At 54.3% G+C, this 15,994-nt stretch overlaps 1 protein-coding gene across 3 annotated transcripts in view; it reads left to right on the top strand.

The window, feature by feature from the left end:
* SLC6A12 (solute carrier family 6 member 12) overlaps positions 1-14,478 on the top strand; it is a 26,436-nt gene extending 11,958 nt beyond the window's left edge. For all 3 annotated transcript variants that reach the window (XM_025402084.1, XM_025402083.1, XM_025402082.1), the window contains 12 exons: positions 1,756-1,896; positions 2,783-2,870; positions 3,870-4,002; positions 5,744-5,878; positions 6,666-6,769; positions 7,131-7,255; positions 7,726-7,838; positions 8,353-8,490; positions 9,454-9,556; positions 11,389-11,489; positions 11,979-12,149; positions 13,359-14,478. In XM_025402084.1, coding sequence (XP_025257869.1) covers positions 1,756-1,896; positions 2,783-2,870; positions 3,870-4,002; positions 5,744-5,878; positions 6,666-6,769; positions 7,131-7,255; positions 7,726-7,838; positions 8,353-8,490; positions 9,454-9,556; positions 11,389-11,489; positions 11,979-12,149; positions 13,359-13,502 — 1,496 coding nt within the window. In that variant the 3' untranslated portion in view covers positions 13,503-14,478. The remainder of the gene's footprint in view (positions 1-1,755; positions 1,897-2,782; positions 2,871-3,869; positions 4,003-5,743; positions 5,879-6,665; positions 6,770-7,130; positions 7,256-7,725; positions 7,839-8,352; positions 8,491-9,453; positions 9,557-11,388; positions 11,490-11,978; positions 12,150-13,358) is intronic.
* Positions 14,479-15,994: the final 1,516 nt, after the last annotated feature.

The raw sequence follows: 15,994 nt of genomic DNA on the forward strand, positions 1-15,994 counted from the left end.
TATTTTTTTTGAGACGGAGTCTCGCTCTGTCGCCCAGGCTGGAGTGCGGTGGCCGGATCTCAGCTCACTGCAAGCTCCGCCTCCCGGGTTCACGCCATTCTCCTGCCTCAGCCTCCCGAGTAGCTGGGACCACAGGCGCCAGCCACTTCGCCCGGCTAGTTTTTTGTATTTTTTTTTTTAGTAGAGACGGGGTTTCACCGTGTTAGCCAGGATGGTCTCGATCTCCTGACCTTGTGATCCGCCCGTCTCGGCCTCCCAAAGTGCTGGGATTACAGGCTTGAGCCACCGCGCCCGGCCACATGTTGCTTTTAAAATGACTGTGGAAAAGATTCCACTTTGTAGACGGGGGTGCTGGGGAGGTGTGTGTAAGCCCTCCCTCTCCGCCCCCTCCCTCCCCAAATATGCTGCCAGGAGACCAAGTGCATCCAGCTAACCACGAGGCTTCAGGACAAGTGTTAAAATAGCAGCGAGGTCTCCACCTTTGCTGGCGGTCTTGCTGCTGGCTGAGATGGCGCTAGGTGCTGACTCAGGCTCCTAAGTTCCTGACACAGGGACCATTTCTCCCTTCCTCTCTGGTTTCTTTCTTTTGCTCTTATCCTGAGACCCCTCTGTCACCCAGGCTGGAGTGCAGTGGCATCATCTCGGCTCACTGCAACCTCTGCCTCCCGGGGTCAAGGGATTCTTGTGGCTCAGCCACCCAAGTAGCTGGGATTACAGGCATGTGCCACCACACCTGGCTAATTTTTGTATTTTTAGCAGAGGTTGGGTTTCACCATGTTGGCCAGGCTGGTCTCAAACTCCTGACCTCAAGTGACTCACCCGCCTTGGCCTCCCAAAGTGCTAGGATTAGAGGTGCGAGACACATTCTTACCAAATTTTCCTACTTACTCCTTCCTTCTTCTGGCCCCTTTTCATTTTCCAACCAATACATGGTTGTTGTAGAAAAACTAGAAAATGCAGATAGCCGGAAAAAAAAACAAAAACTCAGAAACTTGAAAATGTTATCTGAAATCCTACCACCTAGAGAATCACTTGTTAACTTTTGGGTGAAGATCCTTCCAGAGCTTTTCCCATGAAAAAAAATATATATACATTCAAATACATATTACAAAAATGGGAAAATGCGTAGGGTAATGTCCTGTAACCTGCATTTCTTCCTTAGAAAAATATGCTGTGGGCCGGGTGCGGTGGCTCACGCCTGTAGTCTGAGGGACCAGGACTCCCAACCATTACCGTCTGCTGTCCCTTGCATCACACCCACGGGCTTCTGCCCAAAGTTCCGTCCTCTGCCCAAAGTTCTTACTTCCTCTGCTAGGGCACAGGTTATGTGCCTGTAATCCCAGCACTTTGGGAGGTCAGGAGTTCAAGACCAGCCTGGCCAACATGGTGAAACCCCGTCTGTACTAAAAATACAAAAACTAGTTGGGTGTGGTGGCACATGCCTGTAATCCCAGCTACTCAGGAGGCTGGGGCAGGAGAATTGCTTGAACCCAGGAGGTGGAGGTTCCAGTGAGCCGAGACCATGTCACTGCACTCTAGCCTGGGCAACAGAACAAGACTCCATCTCAAGAAAAAAAAAAAAAAAAAAAGAAAGAAAACTGTGCTGTGAATGGCTTCTCATGCCACTGGATAAACCCAGTGGTTCTCTTTGTGTAGCACCCAATACCCTTGTAACCTCAACTGGCAGCTTCTGTGTGACTTTTTTGCTAACATTGATCTCTCTTGTCCCTCCCCACCTCTCCCCCACTCTGGAAGGCATTGGTCTGGCGTCTGTGGTCATTGAGTCATATTTGAATATCTACTACATCATCATCCTTGCCTGGGCTCTCTTCTACCTGTTCAGCTCCTTCACCTCTGAGCTGCCCTGGACGACCTGCAGCAACGTTTGGAACACAGGTATCCATCATTTCAGCCCCTGGGATGTTGCCTAATAGGGGCTGGGCTGCGGCGGCTGGTGATGTCCAAGCAGCGATGGGGTGTATAGCGGAACTTGCCTCATAGCCAAGCCATGTGGGCTCCGGGGCCAGCTCTGCTCCTTGGCTCTCCTGGAGCCCTCAGGCCAGCCACTAGGACAAGTCAGTGTGGTTGGGAGAACCCAAAGGGAGTGTATTAAACAACTGCAAGGGTTATCACCACTTACTCACTTGTGCACTTAGCAGGCACTTACTGGACACCTACTATGTGCTAAACATGGTGCCAAGGGCTGGAGATGGGTACAAGGCTCAGCAAAAGCAACAGGGACCCAGCCGTCACTGTGTTTACAGTCTGGTGGTGGAAACAGACAGATAAACACAACCACTACGAATTGTGATAGGTGAACGAAACTGCAGAAACCATAAAACAAGGGGAGGGAGACGTGTCATCTGAGGCCTGAAGTGAGAAAGAGCCCAGCATGTGAACAGCATTCCAAGCAGGGGGAAGAGCAGGCACAGGGCCTCAGTCCCTTGGTCTGTCTAGTGGAGAGATAGGAAGTCGGAACGGGCCAGTGGGGAGAATGCGTTCCATACCAGCTGCCCGTGAGAGGTCTGAGTAGATCTGAAGTCTGGACAGTGTCTGAGGTTGGCAGGGCAGCCAGGTAAGCAGCCAGATTCAGAGGGAACAAGAGCAGGGGGAGGAAGAGCTGGCTCTATGAGACTCCTTATGCTCTGGAGAGGGTGGGCTCCAAAAGAAGCTCTTGGGGCTAGGAGTGGTGAGGACCACTAGGCTGCAAGGCCAGAGGGCCAGGGGGACTAGGGTATGAGGGCCTCTCTCTCCATCTTGTCCCTAACCTTGTCCCCAACAGAGCACTGCGTGGACTTTCTGAACCACTCGGGAGCCGGCACAGTGACCCCATCTGAGAATTTTACCTCACCTGTCATGGAATTCTGGGAGTAGGTGCTGGGCCCATATGCCACATGTGAAGAGGCTCCAAGCAGAAGAAATTTGGATGTCTGAGCTGTGCAAGTCTGAATGTCTGGGGTGCAAGTTTAAGATTCTCTGTGTGCTTTCCAGCGCTTCCTCCCCCGCCCCACTCCAACCCCACACGTCGCTGAGGCAGGGGAGAATGCTCTCACATCTACCCACCTGGGTCCGCGTAGACTCACGTTTCTCCATCGTGTCCACCTTCACCCCCACATCCCTACCTCCACGCATATGTCTGCCCATACATGTCCGGTGGGGTGCTGGACACCGTCTTCACAGCCTTAGGCGAGCTGGGTGTGCATGTCTCTCCCCAGTGCCATGCTTGGTGGCATCATGCTGGTAGCTTGAAATCGCCCAAGGCGGGAGTGAGCACATCAAGACCTGGGCATACCCTCCGCTCACATACTCATCCTCTCACATGACAACTTACACCTTCACATTACCCGTGCCCACACTTGTCCACCTACATTCCCACGCAAGGCTGCCTGTACTCACACTGAGCTCACCCCCACGTGGGCACCACTGCCCTCACACATGAATGCCCTCGCAGTGCCAAACCCTCACACCCATGCACGCAGTTCCAGCACCCCATCGCATGTTTAGACACTCACACACATTCAGCCCCTCCATGGGATACCCATGCCACTGGCCCATCAACCTGCATGTATAAATATTTACTCGCTAAACGCTCATGTGTACATTCCTCATCTCTCTCTCTCTCTCTCTCTCTCTCTCTCCATCTTTCTGTACAAGAAAAAAAAATCCGGATGAGTTAGAAAGACAAAGATACATATGGGATGATGGTAGAAGTTTGGTCTACCAAACTTCCCCCAGGGGGTCGGGGAAGCCCTGGAATATGAGATCCATGGGGTCAGCTCTGAGAATCTGAGCATCAGGAGACTTGCCAACAGTTGCAAACTGCCCCCTTTAGCCTTTCCCCTCGTTACTTATTTTTCCCAATCCTCCAGGAGACGAGTTCTGAGCATCACCTCGGGTATCCATGACCTGGGCGCCCTGCGCTGGGAGCTGGCCCTGTGCCTCCTGCTCGCCTGGGTCATCTGCTATTTCTGCATCTGGAAGGGCGTCAAGTCCACAGGCAAGGTGAGATGTTCTGCCTCCTAGGAAGCTCCCTGTGGCCCCCAGAGCTTTCGGGGACACTTGAGGGGGACCCTCTGGAGAACTGATTTCTTTCTCTTAAGAAACGAAGCTTCCTGAGCAGTGCAGGGGAGATGCATAGTGAGAACAGGGGAAGTCACAGGAAGGCGGATCTTAGCTCTATGCAAGGAAAGTCTTTCTTTTTCAATATGACTTTAAAAATCCGGTTTCCATAAGAATATTCAGGGCAAATTCGAAACAGAAAAGTCCCATTGTTGGAGCTAATCACTGCGCTGCCAGGTTGGCACTGAGAATCTCTGTTCACTTCTGCTGTGTTGCCTTCTGGTTTCTCTCATGCGTGTGTGTGTGTGTGTGTGTGTGTGTGTGTGTATCCATTATGTGTGGCTATGACATCATGAGGGTCACACGCTCTTGTGACTCACTTGTTGTTGTATTTAACACATAGCAAGATAATTTTGAGTTTGAATTAGCAAACAGAACTGTCTTTGAGGTGGTGAGTTTCCAGTCATCGAAGGGGTTCCCACCAAGGATGGGCAACGGTGGGCTTGTCACGTAGAGAGAATTCAGATTTGAGCATTACTTCCAACCCAGAGAGCCGGAGACTATGCTTCGTGCCTTTTTAAAGCCAGGAATGGTTGGTAAACAGACTTCTCTGCTTGGCCGTACACTTAGTCTGTTCCCGCAGGAGCCTTTCCCCTCCCTGAATTGTGACAGGTTGGTCATAGTGATGATGAAAGTGGTCATCGAAAGCCGGGTGTGGTGGCTCACGCCTGTAATCCCAGCACTTTGGGAGGCTGAGACGGGCGGATCACAAGGTCAGGAGATCGAGACCATCCTGGCGAACACGGTGAAACCCTGTCTCTACTAAAAATACAAAAAATTAGCCGGGCGAGGTGGCGGGCGCCTGTAGTCCCAGCTACTCAGGAGGCTGAGGCAGGAGAATGGCGTGAACCTGGGAGGCGGAGCTTGTAGTGAGCTGAGATCCGGCCACTGCACTCCAGCCTGGGCGACAGAGCGAGACTCCGTCTCAAAAAAAAAAAGTGGTCACCGTAGTGAGAACAGCACAGACAGTGCCACTGCTGCCACCCAGGGAAGGAAGGAGCTGAGTTTGCTGAGTGGCAGCATAGAACACCCCGGAGCTCCGGCCACCACTGTTCCCCCAACCATTAGCCGGGAAAAGTGCAGTCTAACTTTCCCCACAGATCACTGTACAAATCTGGTCACCGTTCCCCTGGGTCGCCAGGGGGCAAGAAGAGAACAGCCAGGATAAGGGATTAAGAAAGACCCGATTCTGGACTTTAAAGTAGTCTTTGCCTTGATTTTATCATTACACATTATATACATGTATGGAACTACCACTCTTTTTCATAAACATGTACAGATTATGTACATACGTACACGTTGACTAAAAATAAGAGGAAAAAAATGGTCTGGGAAGGTTATGGGCTGGAAGCCTGTACCTGCCTCCCTCCCTGTCTTCCTCCTCCCCTCCCCACCCTTCCTGTGCCGACGTGCGTCTCACAGGATGTGTATCCCCACATCTGTGGGGAGCACGGACCCGTTGGAATGTGTAAAGGGAGGTGTGGAAAGTTTCCCGTGCTTAGCCCCTCTTAGCGGTCTCTGAGGCTGGGACTGAGCTCCGTGTGACTCGCACTGCCTGTGGGGTGTGGCTAGAGGGCCACTGCGTCCCCACCAGGAGTGACCTTGGCCTGCCCCCCACCTCCAGGTGGTTTATTTCACAGCCACGTTTCCCTACCTGATGCTTGTCATTCTGCTGGTCCGAGGTGTTACCCTTCCCGGGGCCTACCAGGGCATTATCTATTACTTGAAGCCAGATTTGTTCCGCCTCAAGGACCCTCAGGTATGTACTGTGCTGGGACCACTTCCCCAGATGCCCTCCCCACCCAACCAGGTCTGTATTTTTGAAAGTCTTGTATTGCTTTTTCGTTGGTTTAAAAGCAGTCGATGCCCACCGGAGAAAAATTAGAAAATATGGAAGAAAGCTATAAAAAAGAAACTAAAAATCTCTTGTAATTCCACCACTCAAATATAACTTTTTTTCTTAAAAAATTTTTTTTTTCTTTCTTAGAGACAGGGTCTGGCTCTGTCCCCCAGGCTGGAGTGCAGTGGTGCCATCATAGCTCACTGCAGCCTCAACCTCTTGGGTTCAAGGCATCCTCTCGCCTCAGCCTCCCGAGCAGCTGGGACTACAGGCGTGAGCCATAGTTCCTGGGCATTTTATCTTGATATTTTGATGAAGCAGCCTCTTTGTCCCCAGGTCATAGCTGCTTAAGACACTATATATAGAGATCTTAGTTGAATGAGACAAGTGACTCCCAGCTGTGCCCTGCAGATAGGCCTTGGGTGCAGCCATGGTTTGTAGATTCCCCTGAAGAAATTCAAGCAACACACATGTATTTGGTACTCACTAAGTGCCTACAGAACCAAACCAAAACTGGGCCCCACTGGGGAGGAGATCACCATGGAGACAGGAGGGCGTACTCATGGAGACTTGGGACGCAGGAGGGAAGCGCTCAGGGAGCACTGAAGGGCCAGGCTGGTGCTGCAGGGGATGGGTCTGGATCTCGGGTCACCCTGGCTCTGGGCCCTGGGGGCTTCCTCTACCTCTTCCTTGGGGTTTTGTGTAGGTGTGGATGGATGCGGGCACCCAGATCTTCTTCTCCTTCGCCATCTGCCAGGGGTGCCTGACAGCCCTGGGCAGCTACAACAAGTACCACAACAACTGCTACAAGTGAGAACAGCGTGGGCCGGGGTGGGGCGAAGGAGGGCTAGGGGCCTGGGGGTGGGCTCTGGACAAAGACCCATCATCTCTGGGCTCATTATAAGTTGTGTCAAACTGACCTGGTGGGTTCAGTTCCCAGACTAAGTGTCTTTCTTATTCCTTTTCTCTCTCACTTCTCTCTTTGTTGTCTGCCACCCAATTTTTGTCTTTTTCTTCTACTATCTTCTTCCCATCCTCTCTTCCCTTCCTCCCCTCCTCTGTGCCTCCCTTGCCTTCCCCTTCTCTCTCCTCGGTCCCCTCTCACTGTCTTTTGCTCTCTCCTCCTCTCTTTTCCTCGCCGTTCCTATCTGCCCTTGCCCCACTCCCACAGGGACTGTGTCGCTCTCTGCTTCCTGAACAGTGCCACCAGCTTTGTGGCTGGGTTTGTTGTCTTCTCCATCCTGGGCTTCATGTCGCAAGAGCAGGGGGTGCCCATTTCTGAAGTGGCCGAGTCAGGTAGGTGCCACTTTGCTGTCTGGGGCCTGAGGGGAAAGAGAGTCAGAGAACACACTTCCCTCCTGTTGAAAGGCGTGAGTCCCAGAAGATGGGCAATATGATTTATTTATGGGTAATAGGATTTAATTTTAGCATCTGGGGCAGTGCTTAGCACAAAGCAGGGCTTCCATTACCATGGGAAAGAGGAGGGGGAGGATGATGGATGCTAGATGGACCAACACTGGATGGATGGAGGGAGGGATGGATGGAGGGATGGAGGGATGGATGGATGGATGGATGGATAGATAGATGGATGGTTGGATGAACGGTGTGCTTCCCAGGCCTGGAAAGAGAAGAATAGTGGATGGAATCACCCTATCCTCTTAAAGTGCGTGCACAGGTACACACGCACACAGTGCTTAGAGAGACGCCTCTTCCCCGAGGGCAGCACACGCCCTGGAGCCCCCCTGACTGTGCTGTGTGCCTGGCAGGTCCTGGGCTGGCCTTCATCGCCTTCCCCAAGGCTGTGACTATGATGCCCTTATCCCAGCTGTGGTCCTGCCTGTTCTTCATCATGCTCATATTCCTAGGGCTGGACAGCCAGGTACGTCACTGCCGCCTGGCCTGCCCTGCCATGGTCACCCTCTTGCCAGCCTCTGCCTGTCCTGGCACTACTTTCCCCTCACTCCCACTCCCCTGACCATAAACTTGAGGCCCCCTCTGGTGTCCAGGGCTTTTCCTTGGGGCTGGGGGTGTGGCCTCAAGCCTGGAGACCCTCTGGTGTGAAGGGGCCACTGGCTCTGTGCTCCCAGGTGTGGACCTCGGCATGCATGGATGCTTTCTCCCAGATAGTCCTTCAGCTCGAGCTGCCCAGCCCCAGCCCCTGAGCCCTGGAGACAGAACATATCCCCCCTCTAACCCTCACTGCTGAGACTCTGTCATGGAGTTGTAGTCAAGGGCGGGGCTGGCTCACCCCCGGGCACCCCCATTTCTTCCCTTTGTGCCGCTCCCTGCACCCCTGTGCATCAATGTGGATGAGCCAGGGGAAGCGGAGGCCAGGGCCGGTGGCCACCAGCTTGCCCCACACCCTCTCATCCAGTTCCCTTCCTGGCCCACAGTTTGTCTGTGTGGAGTGCCTGGTGACAGCCTCCGTAGACATGTTCCCCAGGCAGCTCCGGAAGAGCGGGCGGCGGGAGCTCCTCATCCTCACCATCGCCGTCACGTGCTACCTGATAGGGCTCTTCATGGTCACCGAGGTGAGCTGGGGCCGGTGGCCTGCAGGCCAGGCTCCCGGGGAGGGAGCCACGGGGGACACTGCTGACCCTTCTTAGAGCCTCACTTTTCTTATCTGCTGATGCGGGGTGTGGACGCCTGCCCTGCCTCTCCACAGTGAGGTTGTACGGACCACACGACCTGCATTTGTGAGGTCTCTTTTGGTTGCGGGTGACAGAAACCAATACAGCTGGCTTAAGCAGAAAGGGGAACGTATTGGGTCAGGTTGCTGAAAACCCTAGAGATATTTGGGTTTCGGCGTGGTCGGATCCAGCTGCTCTTGTGACACTGTCAGGAATGCTCCTTGCTCTCCTGGGACTTCACTCAGAGGCAGGTTTTCCTCCGGTGGCGTTAGGGACGGATGCTGGGCTTCAGGCTTACCTGTCAGTGTCAGCCACACTCAGAGGCAGGTTTTCCTCCGGTGGCGTTAGGGACGGATGCTGGGCTTCAGGCTTACCTGTCAGTGTCAGCCACACTCAGAGGCAGGTTTTCCTCCGGTGGCGTTAGGGACGGATGCTGGGCTTCAGGCTTACCTGTCAGTGTCAGCCAACCCAGGGGGAAGGAGAGGCCCTTTCCTGAGAGTGTGACAAGTGTCCAGGCTGTGACTCTTATTCAAGCCTGAGTGGAGAGAGAGGGACACCCCACCCTAAAAGGAACACAGAATGAGGGGGTGTCACTTTCCAGAAGCAGAGATGCTAGGCAGACGAAATGATGTGCGTCCACCACAGTCTCCCAGTGCCCTTGCAGATGTCAGAGGCTATTGTCCTGATGTTGATTGGGAGGCCTGAAGGCGGGGCAGGCAGGGCAAACTCCTTTTAGAGGCAAGGAATGGCGTCCCACGGGCCGGGCAGGAGGGCGCCCCACAGGGGCATTTCCCATCTCACCGATGGGCGGCGTGTGTCCCATCCCTGCACTGGCCATGCCCCAGCTCCACGCTCTCCCCACAGGGCGGGATGTACATCTTCCAGCTGTTTGACTACTATGCTTCCAGTGGCATATGCCTGCTGTTCCTCTCAGTGTTTGAAGTGGTCTGCATCAGCTGGGTGTACGGTGAGTGGGGTGGAGTAGGGTGGGCAAGCGGGGCGGGAGAAAGACCACCGAGGCCAGCCAGGGGCAGGCTCTGCCTGGGGGAGGCGGTTCTCTGGCCCTCTGGTTTCTGTCTGTCTTTGCGCTGTTGCCCTGCCTCTTGCTGGGACATTTACCTATGGCTGGGAAGCCTGGCATTTTCATGGCAGCAGGCAGAGCTGTAATGATGACAAAATGGATTTCCTTCAACAGTGAGAGAATGATCAATAACGGTGCACAGGGCACAGTGTCCTTGATATGGAGGTGGCCAGAGGCCCTTTGCCACTGGGAATCTTAGTCAGAAGGGATGTTTATCGCCACTTAGCCCAATCCTCCACAAACTCCCACACTGCCCTTCCAACAACTAGGGGATCACCCAGACTTTGTCTGAGTACTTCCACGGACAGGGAGCTCATCCCTGTGTTTTCGAGGAGGTCTTTTCCGTTTATGCATTTCTTTCCTACACCGAGGTGAATTCTGCCTTTCACTGGCCCCCGCCAGCAGCCTGGCCCCTCAGACAGATCACTGCAACAGCCAGGTGGTGACTATGTCCTACAACAGGAAGGGGAGGAAACCCGATTTACTGAGCCAATGCGTGACTGCGCGCCAAGCACTCTGCTGGCTGGTCTCACGCACTTATAATCTGTGCAGGGGGAGAGTGAGGCTCAGAGGGTTCAGCCTCTTGCCTAAGCTCACATAGCAAGCAGAGAAGCCGTCGTCATACCCCAGGTCCCTCTGGCTCCACTGCACCACGCTGGGGGAACACAGTGCCAGTGTCACAAGGCTCAGGGTAGAGGTCAAGTGGGGGCCACACAGTAGGGCCTCGGGAAAAGCCATGAGTAGTAAAGACTTTATTTTGCTACCCTAAGCCTTCCCACTTGGGTCCTTTCCTCTGCATGGAGATGTTCCTTCCTTCTCACCTCAGGCATCTGATGCCTTCCGATCTTCCCCAACTCCTTTTCAAAACTTCTTCTCCCAGAGGACCTGCTAAACTTGATCACAGCGGGTGTGAATGGCTGATAAGCCTTAACATGGTTCGCTCACCCGGCAATATCTGGCTTTTAACTTTGGCTTTTCACAGTCAAAGGAATGACTCTTTCATGGTGTGATTTCATGCATCAGGGATCAGTGGGAAGGTATTTTGGGTGGGAAGGTAGAGAGGCCCTCCAAGTATCTTTACCAATCAGTGATTCTTTACTTAGAAGACTGGCTCTGCCCAGAACTTACAGCAAATGTGGAAACCTCAGGAATTAAACAGAACAAAATAAGGCCAGTCAATGTTTTCACTAAACACAAATTAACCTTCTTACCATGCGTTTTTGGGAACTCAGAGGTGGTTCCTCCGGAGTCTGGAATCCAGACCACCGCTCTGTTCCCAGCAGCCCTCCAGCCCTCTGTGAGTTTTCTGTGACACGCTTGAACGGGGGAGCCTTGTCGTTTCGCTGTTTTGACTTGAACCAGTTTCATCTCTGCTATCCACGTAAACAGGCGTTTGTCTAAAACACACCCCTCCTTTGTGGTTAGGACAGTGGGGTCTCCATCGTAAGACGGAGGCAAGAGACGGCACTGACAAGAGACGGCAGCAGCAGTGCTTGGGGGCAGCCCCTGTCTGCGCCGCACTCCCTGCCTCGTGACTGGAATGCATCTCGTGCAGGGATGCAGGGTGTCAGGGAGGTGTCTCACTCACGTGCCTTGTTCCAGTTTCCCTGCACAGGGCGGGGGTGAGGGAAGAGCACAGAGCCAAGTGGGTCTCTCCCAAACACCGGGCAGCTGTTCTCACCCTCTGGCTCACGCTTTCCCACACCACGTCTGCTCAGGGGCGGACCGTTTCTATGACAACATTGAGGACATGATTGGCTACCGGCCATGGCCCCTGGTGAAGATCTCCTGGCTCTTCCTCACCCCTGGACTTTGCCTGGTATGTGCCCACCCAGCTGCCGCTCTATTCCTTCCTGCCCCCGGAAGACTCCAGAGATGAGGGAAAGACTCCAGAGATGAGGCTCTTTCCCCACCTGTCCCGTCTACCGTGGGGCCTGGTCCATTTCCCGTTCTCTGTTGGCTTCCCTGCTCTTCTTTCCGGGCCATTTCATCCATCCATGAGTAGAATCTTATCCTACTTCCTGCTCCATCCCTTCCTCACAGTGCCTCTCCCTTCTACCTGATTTCTCAGTGGTTGGTCTCCTGTCTGTCTGTGCTTCTCTTCTGAGCCCCTCCCCTCTTTGTATCACCTCCTGTCTCCATCTGTGATGTGAATGATGGCTTGGCCTGGGATTTGCAGGGGCTTTTGCTCCTCCAGCTTACAGACGTGCTGCGGTGCACCTGACTTGCCCTCTGTCCTTGGCTGTACGTAGCTGCAGGGAGGGTTTCAGTCTCTATCTCACTCATGGCTGCCCCTTCCTCCTCCCAGGCCACCTTCTTCTTCTCCTTGAGCAAGTACACCCCCCTCAAGTACAACAACGTCTACGTGTACCCGCCCTGGGGATACTCCATTGGCTGGTTCCTGGCTCTGTCCTCCATGGTCTGTGTCCCACTCTTCACCATCATCACCCTCCTGAAGACTCAGGGTTCTTTCAAGAAGGTAGGTGGTGCGGGGGAGAGTGACCTCTTAAGGGAGGGCACTGAGAGAGGCTGGACGTGGGGCAGGACACACGGCTGGGGCCAGGGAGCAGACACATACTCTGTGGGGCAGCCCTTCAGTCTCACAGAATCTTAATGAGACAAACTTTGAAGGCCAGTCCAGTGGCTTTTCAGAAATGTTCTGAAAAGTTCTAGAGTCCTAGACCTGCAGAATCTGACCTCCTGTGGATGACCTGGGCAGGCTAACCAAGGGCAAACTGCTGAGAGGTTCAGGAGAAAACTAAGTCACAAACATGGATAGGAAGGTGCCCAGACACAGAAGGTTTACAGACTATAGATTTCTTGCCCTCGGAAAACTGGTAACCAGCAAGCACAGTTCACTCCACACACAGGCTCCTGGCTTCTTTTCTTCCTGGGGACACACCCAAGAGGCTCCCTGTTTAGAGTTTGGGACATGTCCTCCTGGAAGGAGCTATAGCCAGTGACCCACAAAGGCAGAAATCTATCTTGCCTATAAATAATAGAAAACCCAATCTACAACAGTTTTAGCAAATAGGCTTATTTGTTTTTTACATTTCAAGAAGGTCAGAGATTAGGGCTGCCGGAATTTGGTTCGGCTGCTTAAAGAAGCCCGTAGGGACCAGACTTTTCCTGTATTTCTACACTTCCATCCTGAGCATGCTGTTTTTTCATCATCATGTTGATCACCTCATGGTCACAAGAAGGTTGTCATGATTCTGTCATCACATCTGCATTCAAGGCAAGAAGAAGGAGGTACCACTGATAAGAAGAAAAATAATAGATACTTATTGAGCACATAACAAAAGTAACAATCGGAAAACAAAAACAGATATTTATCAATCACCTACTCTGTGCCAAGCACTGTTCTGTGAGATGTGTTCTACTATTATTCCCAATTTACAGGTTAGAATATTGAGGGGATTAAATTAACAGAGGGGTTCCGTGAGTGACCTTAGATGGCACAGGTCGGTAGCAGAGCCAGAACTGGAACCCAGGCAGTGCACACTCGTTCGCAGTCACCGTATTATTGCCTCCCCTCTCACCTCAAATGGTTCATTCATTTACTCACGCATACGGTGCGGTGCTGGCCATGTGCTCTGCTCTGGGCTGGGCCCTGGGGATGCTCACACGAGGAACCTTCTGTGCCTCCCTCACCAACGGCTCCAATCCCTGCCTCTTCTCTCCACAGCGCCTACGTCAGCTCATCACCCCTGACTCCAGTCTGCCACAGCCCAAGCAACACCTCTACTTGGATGGCAGCGATGGCCGGGACTTTGGGCCCTCCCCAGCAAAGGAAGGACTGATAGCCGGGGAGAAGGAGACCCATTTGTAGGGTGTAGCCAGAGGTCAGGCGGCTCCTAAGCCGAGAACCTAGGTCAGGGCCACCCTCCATTCTCAGCGGACAGCCTCTGCCTCTGTCTCCTGCCACAGTCCTGCTGGGAACCTCTGGAGAGCCACAGGCACCCCCAGCTGGAGGCCAGACTCCTCTCCTGTGCTAGCTGGAGCAGCTCCTTCCCCTGTGCTGATAGCACTACCACTGGGACGCGCCATGTTGGGAAGCCATCCCTGTGGGACGGCACCATCGTTTTTATAAAGGGGGGTGTTTTTGGAGGCCACCATCTGATTGTAATGCCTCGAGTTATGAGGAGTCCGCTGTGGGGGTGGCTCTTGTTAGAGCTTACTGCATTTGTACACGGGGAGAGGAGCTCTAACTGGAATGCGCACTGCCGTCCGATGTGGAGAGCCTGATGGGACATACCCTGTTGGAAGTGACACTGAGCAACTGCGCTGGATCGGAGGTTCCCTTAGGGGTTCTTCCTTAGGCTTAACCACAGAGGCAAGCCTTCACACGCCGTCAGGCTGGAGTCTCCTCCGAGTCTCTCATGGCATGTCCAGTCCCCGCCCTAGTTCCACACTGTTCTTATGGTGTTTCATCAGCTCCTGGAGCATTGGAATGGAGGGGGCTTAGGAGATGATTCCTAGACTTCACAAACACACGGCATGCCTCCCGTACTGTGCATTCCACTGCCCAAGGCCGACATTGCTAACTGATCACAGACTCTTTCCCACTTCACAATCCTTCCGAATGCGCTCCAGGCAGCACCGTTTGGCATCCTGCTTCTAACGCAAACCGCTGACTTCATGGATGAAGAACCTGGAGACCAAAGAGACAAAGAGACTTTTTCAAGTTCACATGGCTTCTTGGGGGCCAGAGATATGACTAAAACCTTATCTCCTTTGCTCAGGCCAGTGTCTACCCATTAACCCCCCTGCCTTAGTTAACAAGTGTGTATGGATTGCCTGCCATGTGTGCTGGTCTCCTTTGCTCCATTTCTGTTGAGCTTTGCCTCTTGGGGTGGGGGAAGAGAGGCCCCCCCTCTGTTGGAGGTGGTGAGGAGCTCTCCCCATTCTAGTGCCCCTCCCCCTTGGTAATCCCGCCATCAGCCCATCATCACCTGGCCCGATGTCCTCCCAGATCCTTTTGTTCTTGTCCTTGCCACCTCTTCTTCCCCCACGGAATGCATGGAGTCTGCGAGAGTCTCCCAGTGAGGGGGTGTGGGGGTGCTCTCCTTAGCTGCCACACGTGGTTCCACCCCTTTCTCACCCACTGCTCTTCCCACACCCCTACCAAATCCCGCATACCTCTTCTCTGGCTGGAAGGCTGCCTGGAGGAGGAAGGCAGGGGTTGGAGAAGTTCAATGCTCTTGTGTTCGGAAGGGAAGGGAGGAGAGGGACTGGGGCTGGGGAGAGAATTTCGGGGCAGTTTCCGGGGACAAGGGAGCCCCCCAGGGTGAGGGGGATGATTGGTATATAGATGCCACCTGCAGCCCCCGCCCAGTGGCTGCAGGAAAATTCAGGTCTGGCTGGGGTGAGTCCCGTCCTCGACGGCCCTGTGCCATCTCAGGCACTCTTAGCTTCCGACCTGTTTTCCCTCTGGACTGCTCTGCGCACCTGTGCTCTCGCTCCCTGGACCGGCTAGTGGGGAGACAAGGAGGCCCAGGGCACAGAGCTGGAGGGCACCGGCTTCGGCCAGACGCTGTCAGTGATGAGGCCGGGTCTGGCGGAAAACAAGAGGCGAGGCCTGCGCAGCGCTGTCTGCGGCCGCGCGGGGGCAGAGGAGAGCCGCGCCCGTCCCCGCCGCCCGCCCCGCCGCCCGCCCCGGGCCCACAGCACGCGCGTGCGCGCTCGCTCGTCCGGTCCTTCCCGCCGCCGCCTCCCCGCCTGCAAACGCCCTGGTGGGCTCGCCTGGGCTCCGGCTCCCGAGCCGCGCTCTCCGCGGACCACGCCGCCCTCTTGCAGATGCCCTCGCCCTGCGCCACTCGCCACCCTCTCGGCTGCCCCAGAACCCTGGCTGCGGCGTCCACGGCGCCTCCCTCCGTCGCTCCCTTCTCTGGATGAGTCCGAAGGGATCTGGACGGGGGTGGACGCAGGGAACAGGGGAGTGCGGGAAGGGACTTCGGGCCGACCTCGCGGTTCACAGGGATCCAGCCTAATGGCTCCACAACCTGGGCAAGGGGCAACTGGTTCGCTCTCCAGCCTGCCCGGAGCACCGGTACAGGTGTGTGTGTGGGTGTGTGTGTGTGGGTGTGTGTGTGTGTGGGTGTGTGTGTGTGTGTAAGGCGCAGCTGTGGGGTCGTGATTTGGCTTTGCTTTCATCTCATCCCCTACGGTGTTTGAGTTGCAGACGGGTGGACAGAGGCCAAATCTGGCAGCTACAATTTGGCCAGTATGGCAGGAAAAAATTGATTTCTGCAGCATAAGCCCTCAGGCACTCTCTAGTTTGCCACAGGCTCCCCAGTTCCTGTCACACCTGACTTTTTCACA

This window comes from Theropithecus gelada, chromosome 11, assembly GCF_003255815.1.
Source record: "Theropithecus gelada isolate Dixy chromosome 11, Tgel_1.0, whole genome shotgun sequence".
NCBI classification, from domain to species: Eukaryota; Metazoa; Chordata; class Mammalia; order Primates; family Cercopithecidae; genus Theropithecus; species Theropithecus gelada.